Source organism: Penicillium subrubescens (assembly GCF_028828155.1).
Source record: "Penicillium subrubescens strain IBT 31985 chromosome Unknown utg000006l_segment0_segment0, whole genome shotgun sequence".
Lineage (NCBI taxonomy): Eukaryota > Fungi > Ascomycota > Eurotiomycetes > Eurotiales > Aspergillaceae > Penicillium > Penicillium subrubescens.
The window spans coordinates 1252631-1273578 of record NW_026643156.1 but is presented as its reverse complement, the minus strand read 5'-3'; the positions used below and the strand labels follow the sequence as shown (position 1 = coordinate 1273578).

General features: G+C 45.0%; 5 protein-coding genes across 5 annotated transcripts; 2 read left to right on the top strand and 3 right to left on the bottom strand.

Moving 5' to 3' along the window:
- Positions 1 to 5224: 5224 nt before the first annotated feature.
- Positions 5225 to 6250, bottom strand: N7473_008991 (uncharacterized protein; the record flags this gene model as incomplete). The annotated part of the gene is made up of 1 exon (XM_057154930.1): positions 5225 to 6250. One exon carries the CDS (start codon positions 6248 to 6250, stop codon positions 5225 to 5227), a length of 1026 nt encoding a protein of 341 aa, XP_057006060.1.
- A 2153-nt stretch (positions 6251 to 8403) lies between these two features.
- On the top strand, positions 8404 to 11256 carry N7473_008990 (putative NRPS-like enzyme). The gene is made up of 2 exons (XM_057154929.1): positions 8404 to 9086; positions 9143 to 11256. The coding sequence occupies exons 1-2, from the start codon at positions 8547 to 8549 to the stop codon at positions 10985 to 10987; spliced, it is 2385 nt and encodes a 794-aa protein (XP_057006059.1). The 5' UTR covers positions 8404 to 8546; the 3' UTR covers positions 10988 to 11256.
- Positions 11257 to 16278: 5022 nt separating this feature from the next.
- N7473_008989 (F-box protein) lies at positions 16279 to 17488 on the bottom strand. The gene is made up of 2 exons (XM_057154928.1): positions 16929 to 17488; positions 16279 to 16875 (listed from the first exon to the last, which is right to left on the bottom strand). The coding sequence occupies exons 1-2, from the start codon at positions 17387 to 17389 to the stop codon at positions 16380 to 16382; spliced, it is 957 nt and encodes a 318-aa protein (XP_057006058.1). The 5' UTR covers positions 17390 to 17488; the 3' UTR covers positions 16279 to 16379.
- A 319-nt stretch (positions 17489 to 17807) lies between these two features.
- Positions 17808 to 18597, top strand: N7473_008988 (rRNA-processing FCF1 family protein; the record flags this gene model as incomplete). Its single annotated transcript, XM_057154927.1, has 4 exons — positions 17808 to 17878; positions 17948 to 18019; positions 18094 to 18456; positions 18516 to 18597. The coding sequence occupies 4 exons, from the start codon at positions 17808 to 17810 to the stop codon at positions 18595 to 18597; spliced, it is 588 nt and encodes a 195-aa protein (XP_057006057.1).
- A 528-nt stretch (positions 18598 to 19125) lies between these two features.
- N7473_008987 (PIN and XPG domain-containing protein) lies at positions 19126 to 20947 on the bottom strand (the record flags this gene model as incomplete). The annotated part of the gene is made up of 2 exons (XM_057154926.1): positions 19126 to 20584; positions 20679 to 20947. 2 exons carry the CDS (start codon positions 20945 to 20947, stop codon positions 19126 to 19128), a joined length of 1728 nt encoding a protein of 575 aa, XP_057006056.1.
- Between the last annotated feature and the right edge of the window lies 1 nt (position 20948).

Sequence of the window (20948 nt, the reverse complement as noted above, 5' to 3'; positions counted from 1 at the left end):
ACAAGAAACACAATCATGTGACTATATATAAATTACGAGTCACCAGTTGGGAGATGACTTAAAAATAGACTAGCGTGTTTCAGAATGCAGTCCAAGAAAGAATCGAAGGGAATAAAGAGGTGAATCTGATTTCGAGCAGCCCTGTACATCGAGGTGGAGAACCTATATAATTAAACAAGGAGTGATGCTGATCACGTTAGAGATCCTTTTCGGTTCTTTGAACTGGTGTCGGGTAGTAGGAACCCTAGAAAGGTCAGAAGACCTAGAACGCAGGAGATACTTTGCCGTGACATACTAGCTGAGAGCGAAGGAACGACCAAAATCCAGACGGATCCGCGCTGAAGATAAAGACCTGCCCAGAATCTCGAATCCGTATGCCTAAACATACATCTGCCCCACAAATCTCGCTAAACTCATGTGACTTGTTCTCTAGGCTCGTTTTGCGCCGGTCTCTTTTCTGTCGGAGTGATTTCTTTCCCTTCGATCCACGAGAGGCACTAGCCATTGCACCGGCAAGGTTATGGTTTCGATCGAGGTTGTAACGGGGAGCAGGTAACAGGGCTGGATTTGACTCATAAAGCGAGTATTAGCTACTTAACTAAGAGCGCGGAAGAGGGGGACATATGCCTTTTATTTCTTCAAAAAGCCGAATCTACAGTATGTCATCACACCGTAGTAGTCATTCACCTAAACACGATAGCCACGACCTCTTCCTAGTGGCTGAAGGGCAACGTTTGCAACGCTAGCTACTCAATCGCCGCGACCACCAAAACGGATCCCTGCGAGCCTGCAACCACTAAAATGGTCCCTGGTCTAGTTGACGAGTAGTTATTCAATAGAGTAAACTAAATCTAAGGATCACGGAGATAGCGAAGACGGTACCCCTAGTTCAGGCGAGGCCGGTAAAAGCTTGAGGCTGAAGGCTGTGACACTATTTGGTTCACTCAGTGAACCTACGGACCCCGCCAAATCGGATCCCTGCCCTGCGACTATCAGAACGAATCCCTACTGCTTGACCACTGTGATCCCGAATTATTTGTCTAAGGTCTTCGTCTGTCCGTAGCTTAGTATTTCCTTCTCCTCTCCTCAGATATACAATAAGCGGGATTTCTTTTGTGCTCTAAGGGATTGATACCTGCAAGGATCCATTTAAGTAGTCGCAGAAATTACTTTCAGTACACACAGATATCAAACGTGGACCGCATTCGCAGTCCTATATTATTCAAGAATCCTTCGCAGTTAAACAGGGGCCTTTTGCTTAACGAAGCTGCTGTTCTATATTGTAATGCCACTTTCCACTTTTGTCACCGCTATACGTTGGTTTCTGGGTACAACTCTGTGGATCTATACTAGGTACTGTGAAGTCTTGTTCGCTATTTAAGTAAATTTTGTACTATATTTCTAACGGACACAGATTGAAAGAGGCGAGGGAACAGCCGCTACTGTACTCTAACGAGTGCACTCCGACATTATTTTTATCCTAGTATTATAGAACTGATAAACCAGAAGTGCCGCTAATTAACTAACTTCGATGTACGATCTGCTACAGCCGTCGGTCTGTCTTATATCACAGAAAGTATATAAGTGATCCGATCAGATTTCTAGCGGTAGGTATTTGTTCTCGCCGACGAACAAAATGTAAGCTATATCAACCGAGATAGAGCGCCTCTGCCGTGGACTTGCTGGCCATTCCGGAATTACCGGTAGATCCGCACATAACACAAACGGAAAGCTCGTGGAAGAAGCTAATGCTAGCATCCGATAAGAGTGTTAAAGTGTGACAGTGATAGCTGGAAATTCGTGTAAGATACTCTAATAACATTTGTTCCTCTCAGCGCTCTCCCTTACAAACTGAAATGTGCTGAAGAGATATACTCTTGTAAAACTAGGATAAGTTCATACACTTCTCCAGTAAACAGGTTGATTAGTAGTTCTAGTAAATAGCGCTAGCGCTTGCCTTATAGCAACGACTTCTTAGTGTGGCTTACTGTAGAGTCACCTAGGATGCTGCGATCGCACAGGTGTCCAATTAGCACAAGAACCACTGCTTACGTTTATTACTATGATTTCGATATGTTTTCCCCTTCAAAGCGAAGTAGGATTTTATGAGGAATCTCGAAACTCTATTTGTCTAAGAAGATCAACAGAATCGATAAGATATACTCATTTAATGTAAGATATGATATTTTACGGACTAGGAAAAAGGAGGGAGGCTCTTAACATAAATTCGATTGAAACTAGAAAAAGTAGGAAAGAATCGAAAACATAAAGCAGGCACAATCTCAGACCAATATAACCTTGTCCTTTCGACATCGGATACGATTCTCTTGCCTTTCATAACAGACGCAGTTCGACGTAGAAGTCGCAGAATCAGACTTGCTATTTAAAACTGTAGCCGAGATAGGAACGGTGCTCGAAGAAGAGAATGCTGCCGTAGTTGAGATCATCGGCGTGGACGATAGGCTAGTAGTGGATATTAACTTGTAATCAGACGCACTGTACTAACTGCTAACTAGTAGTCTATAATTCAAGGTATACGCTGACTTATCACTGCTCTGACTGAAGAAAGTGACTTCACCAGCATCTATGACCGTTATCTAAGCGATATTCTTGCTATCTTTAGTCCTACACGCTCCTACACTAAGAGTGGAGAAATCTTTGCGCTTGCCGTTCACGATCTTACTCAGCTCTGCGAAACCGTTAGTATATTGTAGTCAAGTTCGAATAGGTAGTATTAATACCCGAACAGTTGGTTCTATTGATCTCTGCAAATGGTTCAGAGCAACCTGTGTATCTATGGTTATCGTTAGACTATATCAGACATTGGCGATCCTGGTTGATGACCCCGAGGTAAGCCCCTAAGGAGGTGCGAATAAGGACTCTAATAAGAGCTGCTTCTACGAGAAGGTGCATTTTAGCGGATTGACAGAAAGAGTTTTAAGTAATAGTAGATAGTGGTAGGGACCACTTAGCTCTTTATAGTTAACCTATATAAGGTGAGTAAGCTACGGCTATCCTCGACACCTGAATTGAACCTTATCATACATTTCAATAATAATTTGCACGCGCGGATATCCTCATTAGCTCGATTTGAATGTCCTGAAGACGTTTATGTGGATGAGTCTGTGCTCCACCTAGAAATAAGCCTTTGCTTATTCTACCTGCAACTATTAAAACGGATCCCTGCGACTACAAAAACGGACCCCTGCAACACCTAAATAGTCCTTCCGGGGCGTGAACTACGGAACTGCCCCACATTTCTTAAAAGATCCTCTCAGATAGGCCATAGTATTTTTGGGCTAAAAGGAGGGTATATAGTAAACGAACTTCTCTTCAACCAACTAATATTCTCCTTTGACTTAACCAACCCATATTTTATTCACTTTGAAGTCACTATAGGGGGGTTTCTACGCGTTCTTATACGTGAGTAATGATACTTAACTCACTTTAAATTATCTTATCATATTTAACGGTTATTATTAGGTCGAGATAAAAGATCCTAGAAAAAATATAGGGAAAAGTTTCAGCTTAAAGGCGTCCCTGTATCGACAGCTCAGTCAGCACTTGACGAACTGATTTTTGATCCCAAATGGAAGCTTAAGCTGGGATAGGAGCTAGATAGAGGAAAGGATTACCTTAGAAACCCCTCGTGGATATTTACAAGCAAGGAAAACCCTGCTTTGAGATTTGATAAGACGAAGCTAAGGATCTACCGATCCTTTTCATTTAGGCGTATGGGTAGTTGGGACAACATAAATTACGTGAGCGAGAAAGAAGATCCTCCGCTTGATTTCCTCAACGATGAGCGTCGGTTGAAGGCAATCTTGACCGATTATATGCCCCGGACATACTTGGTTTAGTCATTCACATTGGTCTGGTTTCTGGATGTTGTTGTTCAAGATGGTAGCGTGGACGTCCAAGAGGCGTTGTTACTGTATATACGGTCTAATAAATGGACTTCCTATTTTGTCTTATCCGCTCCTATATTTGCGCTCTTCTGGTAATATGGTACTGTGCGGGCTGTGCCATTGATTGGGAGCCACATCAGACTCTGTCGAGGTTGGGGAAATGGAAAATTAATAATTGTTAAAGCGCAGCTAGTTCCTGTACAGAATGTATGCGTCCCTGAGAAGGATCGGGGATTTCCGTCCGAAACAATGGAACACGATCTTCACTGTATATCTCGCACATCGCCCGATAATGTTGGAAAGACCATTTCGCAATAGACTGGCAATCGACAAGAATTCTCTCCCCTTAGCTGAGCAAACGCGATCGCCTCTACCACGTGGCCATGCTGCCATGCTGCCATGCAATTTCTATGATACTGTCTATGTCCGAGGGAATCGACAATAGATGTAGAACCATGATAGAAGAAGCCTTTGCATTCGCATAATGGTGCAGGGAAACCTAACTCAATAAGGAAAACCTTAACCAAGGCAAGTGAAGAACCCTATCCAATCCAATCCCACAGTTATTTCGTGACACATTCTTTAGGAATAGGCGTGTAATTCTGATATGCTAGCATAGAAATAGATCAGTTGGACATCAGCCATAGTGTGCTTCTCAGTTCTTACATCGATAAAATTTTGCCGATGCCGCAGTATTATGCATCACAAACGCGGAGTTTACTAGCATTGATTTGTATAAGGTAACCTTCATAGCACTTCGCAAGCGGAAGGAAGGGGGTTAAAGCACTTACACACTATCCACATCCCATCTCCGTCAGCATGTATATTATAAAGTCATCTCTCACATAGAAAGGGATAAAGAACATACATTCTATCCACATCCCGTCTCCGTTAGCCCATATATTCTCAAGTCATCTCTCACATAGAAGCGGGTGAAGCACGTTGTCGTGGTCCGAAGAGAGGTTCGCCTACTAGTGAAGCTCAGGAAGGAAGAAAACCTGACTTGGTCGGAGGTGACGGAACGGTTCGGTCAGGAGTTCCCTGGAAGGACTCAAGGCTCCATACAAGTGTACTGGAGCACAAAGCTTAGGAAACAAGGGTCGTCCCTAGCGGAAGATGCATAGAGTTAATAATATCGATTTTCTTATGGACAGTGGTTGGTTGGTTGGTTGATATCATTTACCCTGACCCCTCGCAAAGAAGAGCGATTTGCAGGATACAACAACTTGTTTCATTTCAGGGCCTCAGCATGCGCAGCGCGCATCTTCCAATTCCCATATTGACTGCGAGAAATCACCAATAATACATGTGTATCATCACAGCCGAAGCTTTTTTGATTTTAAGAATTCATAGTCCAGCATCGCGGCACGGACATAATTCTCTATCATCTGGCCGTCCTCTTCTCCAAACTCTTCTTTCCATTTCTTTCCTTCCTCGTCGATGTTCACATTGCCAGCAACCTTTGTGGTGATGATTGTAGTAGAGCTGTCGAGTGTAGTTCGAAATGCCTGCGCCCAAAGAGGCCGGGATTGATTCGAAGGGCCCCATTCATAGCGCAGTCTATCGCTGTCTAGCCCAAGGATGTTGCAGAGCTTGACGAGTACTGCAGGCTCGGTCATGATATCGTCCGCGTCCAGTACGATGGGCCAGGTGGCCTCTGCGGTTTCCTGGTCGGCTCGGATATTGCATTCTTTAAAGGAGTCGACATAGAAGTCGTACAATTTTCGTGTCCATCGCATGGTCATCACCATCTGGCAGGCGCGACGTCCTGGAGTCGACTTTGTGAATTCCTCACCGTCAGCCCTAACAGAGGCGCGATAAAACGAAGGGAAAGACAGTGCTGGATGCCTAATGAGGAAAACCGGTCGCCATGTGTTCAGGAATTCGTCCGAGAGTATTGTTTCGTTAAGAACTGAACGGCTCGTGGTTCGCACCAACTCATTTGGACCTCGTAACGTCCAAGGCATCTCTTGAATAATGCTCTCCTCTCCATACAAGAATCGTGTCTTAGCAACCGGATCAGTCAAAAAATTAGAATGCTCTTTAACGACCACAATTTTTCCTTCCGAACCTGCACTCTCAATATGATCATTGAATTCGTTGAAGCAGCTTTTCATGCACTCTTCGACATGTGCTTTTTGGTCTGCGCTTAGCTGTTCAACGTGTTTCCAAGAACAACGGAGCTCTGCTTTTAACAAGACCAGCGGCATAAAAAAATAGCCTCCGTTTCTGCGAAATGCGACATTGGGCTGGTCTTCCAATGCCAGAATCTTCAAGAGAAGGTTTGATCCGGTTCTGGGAGAGGTGATTATGTAGAATCGACGCGGTTGATCAGGCGCCATGTTGAATTCAGAGATTGCACTGGTTTTCGTTCCAGGTAGCTAGTGTCTCACGATTCTTGTACTTAGACTTCAATCATTTTACTGGGGGACCCTCGTATCCAATAGCGTTTATATAGCCTAGCCGCTTCATTTAGGACTCGCGGCTGACTTAACCTACCGACGAAAATTATGTTACACAGAGGAACATACTGTAAATTAGTATCTGCAATACGTCCACGGCGGCTTTCATAATTTACGCTGTGTCCACCTTTTGTAGTCTGACCGCCTTTTCCAGCGTAACGAATAATTGCTATCGTTTAATTCTTCACTTAACTCTGAACCTGAGAGGCCATATTAACTTGCATCATAACTGGTCGGCTACCTAGGTAAGGTCTATCCTTTATTTATTTTCTTTCACCGCATAAGACCCCTGAATCACAAGACACCGCATGATTGATCAGTCATATCACTGTCGCAAGCTGCGGTGAGAGATCGCATGCAGAGACACTCGCGGAGCAGTGGGTCCCTAAACTAATTAATGATTGATTTAAGCTTCGCGAATACGGAGTACACAGGTCCTCATCGCAAATTTGTGACCTCGCTGACCCTGGTTCAAAGATACACATGCCCATTCAACGAACAGCGTCGTTAAAGCGAGCGGAACAGCGCACACCTTCTGTAGACATGACACGGAAGAGGTTCGATTAGTCACTTAGAAGACTATCTCGGGTAATTAGTGGCAAGGGCCGTTATTTCTCATTTATTTGATAAATTAGCGATTTTGGTGATTTCATACACCAGAATCTAGCTGTTGTTGCTTTTTCTAGGGATTGCCCAATTTACGTAGGGTAGGAGGCATATCAATCAGGTAGAAAAGAAAAGTTACTAACTCGAATGGCTGCAGGACCATTCCTTGACGGGTATTCGGGACGCCACTCCCCTCAATGGATTGTAGGATCGCCCTCGAAGGCCAACAAAAAGACTTCAAAACCGAACACGAGAAAAAGCAGAGTTCAGTGCTTTAGCGAACCTGCGGGCGAGCGTCATGAACCTTCAGCTAAGCCGTCCAACATTTGACGAGTGCCAACCGACCGGCATTCTGAACAAGGCCCTTCCCGATAAACAGCGACAAGGCATCCAAAATGGCAATAGCTTCGTCTAAATCCGCATAATAGGAAAAGTGTGGGTAGGTGGATATCGTGATCCAGCTTGACTGTGTTAGCTCATTTCTTTGCAGTAACAGTTCCTGAAAGCCCTGGCTATTTCTTGCGGCGAAACAGCGAATTACGTTAGTTAATTAACCACCGTAACTAACTGTCGGGATATATCCTCCTCCGAGGGATATCATCCCTTCCTTGAGGAACGCATTCTTGCGCCAAGCTGCGACTCCGGTGTTGTGACCGCTGAGGGCTGGCGTGTGGGAACCAGGGGTGTTTTCCAACCAGACTGAGAATCTACACATCACTCCATGAAACAATTTGGCCTTTGCTTTGGAGCATATATGCTGTCCACTTAACTGTGTACACAATACCTAGCCGGTGCTACCAAAACTAACCCAGTCACATACTTAAGTAGTTGGGGGTGCGACTATCAATTCCCAGGAAACACTGCTAACACCGAGGCGATGATTCATCAGAAAAATGGTTCTTTGTGGGTCGAGCATGGGCGCACTATATGCGCGAGACCTGGACAATTGGTCGCATTATGATGCATCGCGTCATGATTTTTACTGTAGCAAGGATGGAACCTCGAATGGTTAAGCCATAGACCCGCTTACAGACTGGCTGTACACCGGAAAAAGCAAGGAGTGTAGTGAACCATGGAGATCTTAGTAGGGAAAGATTACTATGGCGACTTGACTTTTCCCACATAACTGGAATACGCACAGTAAAGGATATGTTAGTCCGCAGCTTGCATGCACTGCCTGCCTCCTTTGATTGGAACATGGTGTTTGCCGCACTTGTCTTACGGCAGGCGCGGAAGCAAATGCCTTCTTTGCGCTCCAAAAATTTCCAGCCATTGTGACTGTAAATGCACGAAGAGGAGGATCGATAAATCAGAAAATCTCTGGATTCGTGCTGTGACCGCACTGCCTATGGCTCCACTATTATGCATTCATTGATCATGAAATATAAATCGGAATTCTCCTGTCTAGAACTGCAAATCAACGTTAGAGCAACTCGACCAAAGCTTATAAATTGAGACTATGGAAACCTGTTTCATTCAATCAGTTACATCTCCCGCAAATAACTTAACCCCGGATCGCTTCCTGCGCTGAATCTGTATCGTATGTCGAATATCGCGCTCGTCCTTCACCATGGCGCCATCAATCACAACAATCGACCATTACACTCATACCGGTACCTCAATCCCCCTGACCCCTATTCTGGAAGACAAGGTTTCCCATCTCGTACCAGGCGAAGTCGTCAGCCTCCCTCTTGCTCTCAATACGTCTCATATCGTCGAGGTGGTTCATTCTCAATACAGGAGACATTTGGACGAGCGACTAGCCCTGGCTATCAACATTGAAACAGTTTTCAATATTTGTTGGTCATTGGTGATAAACTGCTTTTCCCCCTCTAGGGTCATATACCTCGAGTTACATCCTTCGTCCAATTCCTGTTACATAAGTGACACGTTCAAACCTAATTCCGAGTCGTATTCCCTTGAATTCACTGCGGATCGTCTATTAAAGGACCTCGTTCGAGACTTCTGTCGAGTTAAGGCTGGCCTTAGTTTCGCACTTCCTGGTGATTCCTTACCTCCCGATAGCCAGGGTCGCTTTCTCAGCTCGGCCATTCGGTACACTGATGATCAGTTCCATTTTCACGAGGCACCTCATGTTGTGAACTCAACCGTAAGATTGTATTTGATCCAGTATTTACGGAATCCGGACTCACGAAATAATCCTAGATCACTAGGCCGAAGTTATGGCTCAATATTACCGGTGACCACAGTAGCCTGCGCGCGAGCCTGACCTTCTCTAACTCAAGCATATCCAAGGATCTCGCGATGAGTCTGCTTCATTGTTTCAATAAGGTCGTGAACTCGATTCATAAATCTCCTTTAACTGCTTTGCAAGATCTGGATTTGTATTCCGATCTAGACCTCCTCCTCGCACAAAGCTTCGCGAAGGACGTTTCCCCTTTCAACGAGGTGCTGCTGCATGAGATGGCGCTCGACTTCGCCCAACACCATCCGGAGACGCCCGCCGTCTGTTCATGGGATGGTAATCTCAGCTATGGAGAGCTGGATGACCTTACCTCACGCCTCGGCAAGTACCTTCTGAGCATTGGCGTTGGTCCTGAAATCTTTGTGCTCAGCTGTTTTGAAAAGTCGATGTGGGCTATTGTCGCTCGTCTGGCCATCATGAAAGCCGGCGGTGCCTATATCTCCATCAACGCCTCCGACCCACCTGTCTTTCTTAAATCAGTGGTCGACCGTGCTCGCGTGAATATCATGCTCACATCCCCTGCATACGTATCAAGTTATGCTTCGCTTGTGGAGACTATAATCCCGGTCGCCTGGAACGTTAAAACCCTCCCCAAAGCTACCGGCACGATTTGTCCCACAGTGAAACCGAGAAACGCCTGTTTGATATTATTCACCTCTGGCAGCACAGGCCAGCCCAAAGGCATTATTCAGGAACACCGATCATATGCCACCGCGATTCGCGATTACAACCGGGTCCTTGGTTTGGCCCGTCATTCACGAGTCCTCCAGTTTGATGATTATGCATTCGATATCAGTAACAATGATTACCTGACAGCTTTGGCTGCTGGCGGTTGTTGTTGCGTTCCAACTCCCGAAAAAACCATCCCAGCTCTGATCAAAAACATCAATACTTTGCGAGCGAACATGACCTTTCTCACTCCCACGGTTGCCATCCAAATTGACCCGCGAGATGTCCCGTCTTTGGATTTGGTTTGCATTGGGGGTGAGTCCATGTCAAATGACCTGCTGTTAAAATGGACCCCTCATGTCAAGCTGGTGAATCAATATGGAATGAGCGAGGCGGCTACCTTCTGTGCTTATAACGATGCTCCTGAACCAGGCCGGAATGCGGTTGTCGGGAAGGCTGGCAGCGGCGCTATTTGGATTGCTAATCCAGCCTCCCCTGAGCGTCCGGTGCCCATTGGCAGTATTGGTGAGATCTTGATAGAGGGCCCCAACCTTTCTCGTGGGTACTTGGACGACCTCTGTCAAAAGCCCGACGTTGGCTTCCTGAGTGCTGTTCCTCGGTGGATTGCTAATCTCTACCCATCCCGCGCAACTAATTCCCGAATCTATCGATCTGGAGACCTTGGTCGATATCTGCATGATGGCACAGTCGAGCACATGGGACGGAAAGATACGTTGTTAAAGCTAAATGGCGAACGTGTTGAGGCAACAGAGGTCGAGCATGTCCTCCGTAAAAGTATTTCGCCTGATGATTGTGTCGTGGTAGACATACTGGGCGAGATCAATGGCGTTCAAGACCCTGTTTTGGTGGCCTTTCTTTATCTGGCCCATGCCCCAACGAACATTTTTCCGAATTCCCCTGATTCGGCGATAACAATTTCACCGATCACTCAACATGTCAGCTTGTATCAATTGGTGGAGGAGATGCAGAATGGAGTTAAGAGCACGCTACCGAAACACATGATGCCTCACTTGTTTTTGCTTGTTAACCGGATCCCACGGACAAAGTCAAACAAACTCGATCGCAGAAAGCTACGCCAGGTTGCTCAGAAATGGTATATGACAATCTGGACTTAATAGTTGGAGCATTTTGCGGCCTGTTCGGAAGGCGATTGCTCTCTGCCTCCAGTTTCCTTGGGAGGAGACATGTCGCGGATGAAAGGGGCAACTGTCTTTAGGAGAAGAGTTGGAAAGAATAACAAGAAGGATTCAAATTGCCCTTATATACTACCAGGGCGTTACCTGTGAGCGAGGCCCACAATGACAAAAGTTTGCCATTGATACAGTATAGCTGAGCCGTCGTCAATGGGGTAGGTGTTCAAAGGGGAATTTAAAGCAAAATCGATATTATCCAAGATACCTTTTCTGTTGTCTCCAATCGCACTCCCAGTAAACAACATGTTTCGCGGGAGGCTGTACCGTACTTTTTCTTCCACAGAACTGTGGAGCGATCCTCAATGTGGGTATAGGACTTGTATTTCATCGTAGTAAATTTCTCCGAGAACCTGATCGTATGGGGGTCTCCTTTGATATCAATGTATGGAGGTGTACATTTAGACTGGAGGCCCTTGTACCAGTCATCCCAGCCAACTCCTACCACGACAATTGCAGTCCCACCACGTTCACTCATACCCACGTCGTAGTTGCCAAATCCTGGGTCTCGATTTTTGCAATCATATCAGGAATATCCTCCCAACCTCTTGCGTTAACCGTCTCTATGCGGCCATCACGCGAAGCGGCGATCCTGATTGAAAAAGCGTACTAGCTATCTGGATTAAATTTAATAGAAGCTAATAAAATTCTGGTAATAAGGCTTACCAAAACTCCGTAAGTTTATGCCTGATTTTTCAACGAAATCGTTATTATTTGAGCCTGTATAATAATATATACAGTGGCTTCTAGAAACACTACAGACGCAAATAAACGGTGGAGAAATCCCTAGGATCTAAGGGAGATCCCTAGCAGCCGAGCTCCAAATTTATAGCCGCCTCCTAAAAACATTGGAATAAGATCAAAAATAGAGAGTCTCGCAGCCCTTCTTCCAGTATCTTCAATAGTATGGACTCCGATACAATTGCAGATGCTAGTACCGATGTAATAAAGGGTTGTCAAAATGAAATAGGACCTTGAGATAGATCCAAATCCTAGGAAGTGATAATTTGATTGCGTATAAATCAAGTGATCTGAGGCACCTACCGAAGAAAGCTCTAGGTCTAGTTGATAGGTCTAGGATCTGGATGGTGGACCCTAGGGTAGGGTTCAGTCTACCGTGGAGGATAATAGGTCGGGCGGGGAATACAGTCTCGGACTCTAGCTTGATATACCTGGAAGTAATAGTGGCGAGACTCGGACCACTACGAATGGAGCGCCCTATATCCATAAAGGGTTAGGGTCAGGGTAACTGTGACGGTATTAGGAATAAACACGGGTCTTGAGTCTCCGGGGGCGCCTGGAACCTAGAGGACACGTTTATATATGAGAACTGTCGGATTTACGCTGTGTGCATAAACCCTGAGGTGGTGTGCTTGTAGGCGCACACAGGTCGATCGAATACCACGATTATAGAAGAGAGACGAAAGTGCAATAGAGGTGGGTCGGCAGCGAACAGGTTGAACAGTGGAAGGTCAACACAGTTTAATCAGAATTGCCTTGAGCTCTATTCGTGAGTGAAAATGGTGTCAAACTTATGACATTGTCGTCAAACTTATTCAATTTAACTAGGGAAACAGGCAGTATTTATAACTTTGGGTACATAGCAGAATGTCACAAGAAAAGAGTCATGAAAGTCCGAAATAACATGGGGGCATACGAGAGTGTTAGGAAACTCGTTGCTTTTTCCATTTGATGCAGTAGTTGATAATCAGCATCGTATATCATGAAGCGGTGTATAGGGATGCAGATTTATGCATCCGATTGCATTAGCGCGCGCATGCATGCATGCGCTCGCTTATTGCAGGGATACGCACACACACACATGTTGACATATATCCCTACATTAAGCGAGCCCGTGGATATATACGCGCGTTAATACAATCGGATACATAAATCTGTATCCCCGATACACCGCTTTATGATATACGATACTGATTATCAACTATTGCATCGGATAGAAAGAACAACGAGTTTCCTAACACTCTTGTATACCCCTATATTATTTCGGATTTTTATCAGTCTTTTCCTGTGATATTCTGCTATATACCCAAAAGTTATAAATACTGCCTGTTTCCCTAGTTAAATTAAATAAGTTTGACACCATTTTCACTCACGAATAGAGCTCAAGGTAATTCTGATTAAACTGTGTTAACCCTCTACTATTCAACCTGTTCGCTGCCGACCTACCTCTATTACACCTTCGTCACTCTTCTATAATCGTGGTATTCGATCGACCTGTGTGCGCCTACAAGCACACGCCCTAGGGTTTATGCACACAGCGTAAATCCGATATAATCTATATAAACTTAGCCTTAATAGATTATGTCAACATGAATGGGTGCATAAGCCTATGAGAGTTATCGAATTTGATAGAATGCGACGGAACGTACACGTGACGACGATCTTCAACGATTGATATCAACAGACTGCATACATAACGAAAGAGCTTCAACACTCTATTCTCCTGATTTCTATGAGATTCTATTCTGACGTATTGCCTCGATTTCATGAAGATTATAAATACTGCCTGTTTTCCATAGCTAGTTGAATCAAGTTTAATGATTGTGATGAAGTTGGAGCATTCTTCTATTATAAGTTAACTTCCGATTCTGAGCCGAATCGTACGACGACCTGACCTAACCTATACAATTCTTCGCCAATCGTATACTGATTTGACCAACCGTGCACACTCGCTTGCTTGTGCACGCAGAAGGATTTATGCTGACCCTGTAAATCCGACAGATTACTATTCCTCGATAGTCTTCTTTAGAACGTCTAAATTAAGGTCTTATAAGAGTAATTACTTTGAAATTATTAGCCGTATATAAGTTTCAATACTCTTTATAATATACTAGAGACAGAGTATATAAGTTAAATCCTTAAAGATCTCTCTATATACGTTAAGAAGAGAGTCTGCGTCGTCGGAGAAGATAATACGTAGAGCTTAAATCTTTGCTTATATAAGCTATATTTAAAGAGCTTAAAATATCTAAAGATACAACGATTCTTGCTTATTATTAACAAAGTAATAAGCTACGTAGAAGGTTTTCCTTGTTAAGGTTTATCCGACAATATTAATCATTAGTATATTATACCTAGTTAGCCTAAGTAAATTAGTTTTATCTTATCTTTCTCTTACTTTTCTCTTATCTTTCTCTTACTTTTCTCTTATCTTTCTCTTACTTTTCTCTTATCTTTCTCTTATTTATCCTATCTTACCGATTAGTCTTATATATAGTATCTATCTATAGAACATTTAGATAAACACGAAGAAATTAAAGGCTAATCCTTAAGATAAAAAGGAATCTGATTAGCCGCTGCCTATTATTTAATTTATATTGTATAATCTACCTAGGTAGGCTCTCTATCACTGCTTTAATCGATATACAACCAGTAAGGAAAATTGATCTCGTTCGGGCGTAGAGTTTTTAGAGGTCTTTTAAGTTCGGGAGACTCTTCTCAGACTCTAAAAGCATTGAGATTGCTATAGCTTTTAGGCCCTTTTCAAAGTAATCGATAAGTCGCTCTTCCTTTTCTCCTCTCTTTTCTTGCCGAAGTTTAACTAGAAGATTTAGTGGAATTAGGCTATAATTGTGGTTACTATGTTTAACTACAACCTCATAACGGTCTAGAATAACGTTTTTCCTATCTTTCCGTAGCCAGATTTAAATCTTGTGTATATAATTAGTCCCAATCTTGATAACCTCGCGAGATTTAGCCTTAGATGAGACCGAAGGACCTTTCTTGGTAGGATCTGGCCAAAGAGAACAATATAGGTCAACCCTCTTTCTATCAGATCTCTTTACTACTAGGGCAAAACCCTGTTTAGTAGCAGATTCCTGGAGGGCCTTCCTTACAAGGTCACGGGTTTCGTAGAATTGTGGTGGGTCTAGTGGTAGTGTAGGTAGTAAAATAGACTATGAAGAATCTATGGTTGTTGGTAGGGGTAGGGGGGAGGGGTGGTAGATAGATTTTAATTTGAATTAGTGTGTGGGTCATGTGACTTTCCTAGTAGTAGCAGAAGATAGAAGATAAGGTGGAACAGATGCGTGTATGTAAGAAGGAAGGGGGTGGTTAAATTGGTAATTAACGGGCGTGAAAGGCTAGTAATCAAGCAGAAATCAGGCCCCAGGTGGTGCCTCCAGACTCTCCCTACTTTAGCTAAGAGGCTAAGAGGGTATATCGGAAAATGTAGAGATAGTACTTACTATACTTACTACTACAATATTCTAGGTCATAGCTAATCTACTTTTATATATAGTTTTATATATATTCCTATAAATACGTAGGACTTGGCTTTTTTCTACCCGAAGTACTATTCTACCCTATAAGGATACCTTAACGTGTGCCTTCTGTAGATTTCTCTTCTTTAATTAAATATTTAATTTATCCAAAAGCCTCGATTAATTAATCCCGCTTCTCCTATTCGCTATAGGTGCTTACTAGTCATTACGGTAACTTATAGCTTTTCATACTATGCTAAATCCTAAATACGTGTGTATCGTGTGATTAGCAATCTTATATCGTCGTTTTAGCAATTCCCCCCTTAGGTCGAATTTGATCCTAGTTTAGGGCTAAGAGTATATTAAGAACTAGCCGCGTAATATAGTAGGCTTAGGTGTAGTAGTTAGTAGTCGGACGGGTGTCGCCCGCGTAAGTAGTAGGGTCTGTAACTTGCGCGACCGGGTGTAAGTAGGGCAAGTACATAATAGACAGAGCAAGAAGCTATAGTAGGTAGGAGCAGGTGAGAATCACCTCTATATTTATCTAGTTTAATAGATCATTGCTTGTAACACGATATACTGTTTTGGTTCCCCGCCTTCTATGTGCTAGTTTTCATGACGCCATTCAGAGAGGCTAAAAAGTGTCCATCACCATATCGCGGCCAAATAATAATGTATTTATCAAGTTCTATAAGATCAGTGCCAGTGGCTTTGACCCTAAACCTTTATTTCACATGAGTCTTGATTCTCCAAGAAAATTACACAACTTCACAAGTTGCTTACCGGTAGGTTTCCGAGGGCACTATGAATGGGTAGTCTGATGAGGAAATAAGATATAAGAACCTTCTCTATTCTTTCTTCCCCATCAAGTTATTAAGCGGTCGGATATTAGTACATAGAGCAGGAGGAGGCATCAAAGAGGTAAGAGGTAGAAGTGATTTCATGTTTTTGGATCTAGTTCTCTGGTGACCTACCGGCAACCAGGGCGACTGCCTTATAGATCCGTACATAAATTAATCCATCAATATGTATTTGTGCGAAAAACTCTAGATCCTAAGTGATGTTAGGGCAAAAGAGATACTTAGCGTTAATAATTACTTCACATCAGAGAGTAGGCGGAAGATATGACTGCAATTCGACAGATACCCTTCCTGAAGCTGCTGTACAACCAGCAGGTTTGCCTTATATGGTTCTGTCTGGCACACAGGTTTCCCGAGGGAGCCCCCATGGTACCAGTAATCCCACTGATATTCACTATCATCATCAGTGATCATCTTATGCAAGATCATTTCATGCAGAAAGACTTTGCTGCCATGGAGACGCCGAAGGGAAAATGCAGGACATTCCGGTCCTCCCCAAGGTATCGTGACGGCGACTTTGACAGATACATCATTCGACATTTGGGCATGCATTTTCCAGTCAGCATTATCATCCCAGTAGCTCTCTGACCATCTGAGTAACCGGCCTGTATAGTGGCGTACTCCAGCCCAGCGATCTATCCCACATTCCTGTCGATTCTGACATTCTGCTAGAACGGCCATGATATCGCCCATAAGGAAACAGCCTGTCGTGGATTCAATGAGATAGTGACTGGAATTTGTTAGTTTGAGAGTTTTCAAAATAGAAGCCGGTGGCTTGATAACATTGTTTCATCACCGGAATAGTTGCCGTAGCATTCAACCGAAATTCGCTGACAGGGGGGCTGCGTGGCCAGCATGGTTGTCCATGATCCAGGTTTGTCGTAGATGCGTTTCTGCAGGCTGAAATCACCCTTTTCTTGAATATTGTCTGCTAGATGTACTCCTTTGATGGAATCTTCGGATATTGAGACGCCTATCTGGTTGAAAGCTGGATTCAATCTCCATGATTGTGTTTGCTGGTCCGAGATTGAACGCTTTTGGGAATTCCTGTCATTGGAGGGTTGATACCAGCAAGCACTCTGAAGCGCTGGGGATGTTTGAATGACATCTTTCCAGGCACGGCAAACGCGCTGGACTCGGATTATTTCCACATGATCGTTCAGGTGGAGAAGGATATGCTCGGTAATCTCATAGATGCTAAAAGTTTTCTCGGCAGACGATGGCATTTTCACAGCTTCACGCATGTTTGTATTCAGTAATGACGCTCCAGTCGTGAGCTTCAAGGGCAATTCCACTCTCAAGTATCGCGGGGCGGAGTATTTTGGAAAAAGCAGACGAAAATAATATCATAGGTAAAAGGTTCTTGAATGACTCATCGCATTGGAATCATCATGCAGAGAGACACTAGTAGCTGGTCTCTAGTCTCTGTAGCTAAGAGATCCCGCAATTTAGGCAATTTGGTTGGTCAGGTGTCCACTCCGATAAGACTATCGATAAGCACCGATCGATAAGGCGATAAGGCGATAACAGAGAACCGATAAGCAACTCCCAAAATCTTTTATCTTTTTTCTCTGTAGACATCACCAACCATCACCAACCATCACCGCCATCACCAACACTACCGCCTCCACCTCCCTTCACCTTCTCGTCAGCAACGTCAAGATGGGCGTCCAGAAGAAGACTCGCAAGTTTGCAGTAGCAAAGCGCACGATTCAGCTACGCGACAGTCGCCTGTCAGTCTCCGCTACCCTCGCCTCTCCTTCGCGTATCTTGGAAGATTTATCATACTGACTGAGGTTTAGGAAGGCAAATGACAAGACAGACAAGAACGACAAAGCCGGGAAATCTGGCAAGGATGAAGTGGTGCGAGAAGCGTGAGTGACATACGTACTCGGTATCTTTCGATCGACTCATGGCGAATACTGATGGAGATTGGCGACGGCTGCAGACCCCAGGCCCCTTCTTCCCTCTTCTTCCAGTACAACACCGCCCTCTCCCCGCCCTATTCGGTGCTCGTCGACACCAATTTTATCTCTCACACCATTCAGCACAAATTGGAGGTCATTCCGACCATGATGGACTGCCTATATGCCAAATGTATTCCGATCATCACCGATTGTGTGCTTGCAGAATTGGAAAAACTGGGACAGAAATACCGTTTGGCCCTGCGTGTCGCCAAGGACCCACGATTTGAGCGAATCAAGTGCGATCACAAGGGAACGTATGCAGATGACTGCCTAGTTGATCGTGTTATTAAGCATCGCGTCTACATCGTTGCTACCAACGATCGTGACCTCAAACGACGCATCCGGTAAGCCTTTTCCATCTATCGATGTCTACTGAGGCTCAATGTGCTGATATCCATCCTAGCAAAATCCCTGGTGCTCCGATCATGAGCGTCGCTCGTGGAAAGTACGTTATTGAACGACTCCCCGATGCCCCCGAAAAGTGATGATTTGGTCTTATCATTCATGCCCCTTGTGCCATTTCTCTATCATTGGAGGTGCTGCCTATGCCATTTCCTAGTGGTCTAGATGAAGATTAGGGAGAAGTTCATGGCGACATTATTCGCACTCCAGCCGCGTGATGAGAATGGTCAGCCCTCCTTCAGACCCGCGGCCAGTTGACCTAGAACGGCGGCATGTCGCAATTTGGCCATGTGCTCTCTCGTTCATTGTCCGCAAGGTTCTGGCTCTTCATTCTATTTTCATCCATTACAGATGGGTTCAAAATTTGTTTACGAAGGTTTCGAGGGCTCGTCCTCACCCTCTCAGGAACGAACGTTCCTCTCTTATTTTGCATTCTGGGTTTTGCGTGGTCTTAGCGATGTTTTTATCAACTGGATTTTGTTCGGACAACATCCCTTAAAATTGGGATTTTTATGTGTATATCCAGAATTATGACCAGAGGGAACTGGTTATGTATGTCATTGCGTGATCTCTAAGACCGAGTGTTCATTCATCCGTATCGATCCATAACTTCAGCCGTATGTTTTGAACAATTGGTAAACCAAGCCATGAGCCAGCTCGCCACTACTTGAGAATCGTTGAATGATTTCTTGACGTGACAGAAGAAGACTGTGCAAAGGGGGAAGATTGCTGAGCATAAGCCGGTTTGAGCCCGAAAGGTTATCATCCGGTAAGAAGCGTACGAGCTGCTGTAGCACCCGGAGCGAATATAGGACGGCGTGAATCTGGGCAAGAAGATGGACGTCTGTCCATTCTGTTCCTTTTCCAACGAATCCTCTTGTCAGGTATCGCTCCAACTGCACCGCACCTGGAAGTGAAGTCTGGCTCGAGGGGTCACGATAGATCTCAGCTATGGCAAACATCACCCAGAAGGTTGACGGATCAGCAGCTTTGAATACACCCCGGGCGAGATCTAGACGTTTCTGGAGCATCGATAGGTCCGAAGCCACAGTCTTGGAGCCACCTAGGGTAATCTGCTCGGCGATAATCCGGGTTCCTCGGCGGACAAACTCGCAGATGGTGGTAAATTGCCTTGCTGGCGAATGTGCCTGATTAAGAAGTGAATAACCCAGGGCTCTATAAAAGCGGCCAACTTCCCAGGCACATCGCCGAGAATGATCCTCGAAGAGAATCCCTAGGTATATGTGCGGTTCATCGGCTTCACAAAAGACCTCAGGGAGCTCGTACTGCCAGAACAGCTCAGATACTCGAGGGTCCAAGTTCTGGACGTATGCAGAGCCTCGAACTGCGAAGGAACGCTCAGTGTCGGGCTGGTATTCACGAAGGAAATCATGATATTTATCAGAGTGGTCTATCACTCCCTGGTTCTCTTTGGACCGGCGCACGAGTTCCGAGAAACCAAGATGGGGGTTCTCGTTCAACTCGTAGGCTAAACGCGGAATATCTTTAATTCCCAGTCGATGAGCAAGTTCCTTAGGATGCAATCGCATAGCTCGTATTTGCGAGCTGGCTTTATCCTCAGTGTCCTCGACCAATTGCACCGAATTCAGATACACAACCTCGCCATGCGGCCCTAGGTCATGGACTATCAAGTCCGAGTCGTTTGTGAGGATGGCCGAGCCAGTGAGTCTTGACACGTGCGCACATTCTACATCTGCCTCTCCCGGGACCATCACTGTGATCTCCACCCAGGGATAATCGCCGTCTGGCAGATGACTCGGGTCACATTGTGTCTCTTGTAGGATCTGCTCTCTACTCCATCGAGTCCGCAGGTCCTCAAAGACTGCAGAGACCATGAAAGGGTTCTCGGGGAGATTTCTCCAACGTGCAGGGAGGTTTCGACCCTGCCACAGCTGCGTGGGTGGGATGGTAACTTCTTCACGCCACTCGTTGGTTGATGTGGGAGCCCTGCGGCGAGACAATTCCAGTCGATGCCTGGACTTTTCAATTCGTGCCCGTCGCGTTTCTCGCTTGGAGACGGGCAGAGCCCCATCGAAGCAGATTTTGTGTCTTGGACTTTGGTCAGCAAGGGCCAAAGAAGGAAATGAACATAGTAAGATAAAGAAGAATGGTGGGCTTTTCGATGTAGTGTGGGATGATTTACATTTCGATGCCCCGGCGGGACAATTCCACGAGACAAGTCACAACCGCCCGACTCACTTCATTGCAAGTCGGCTGCATATCGAGGACATCATGGACAGGGCCCATCCAGGCCAGCAATCGGTAGTAGACATGATAAACTAGACTGGGGCCGTCGATAACAACCGCTCGCACACACGGCGTCTGGTCTAGGTTCTGGTCATCCGGGCCCCCACCAAGTAGGACCGAATCGGCGTAGGGGAGAAGATGCTTGGTCAGGTACGGGATTCCCATG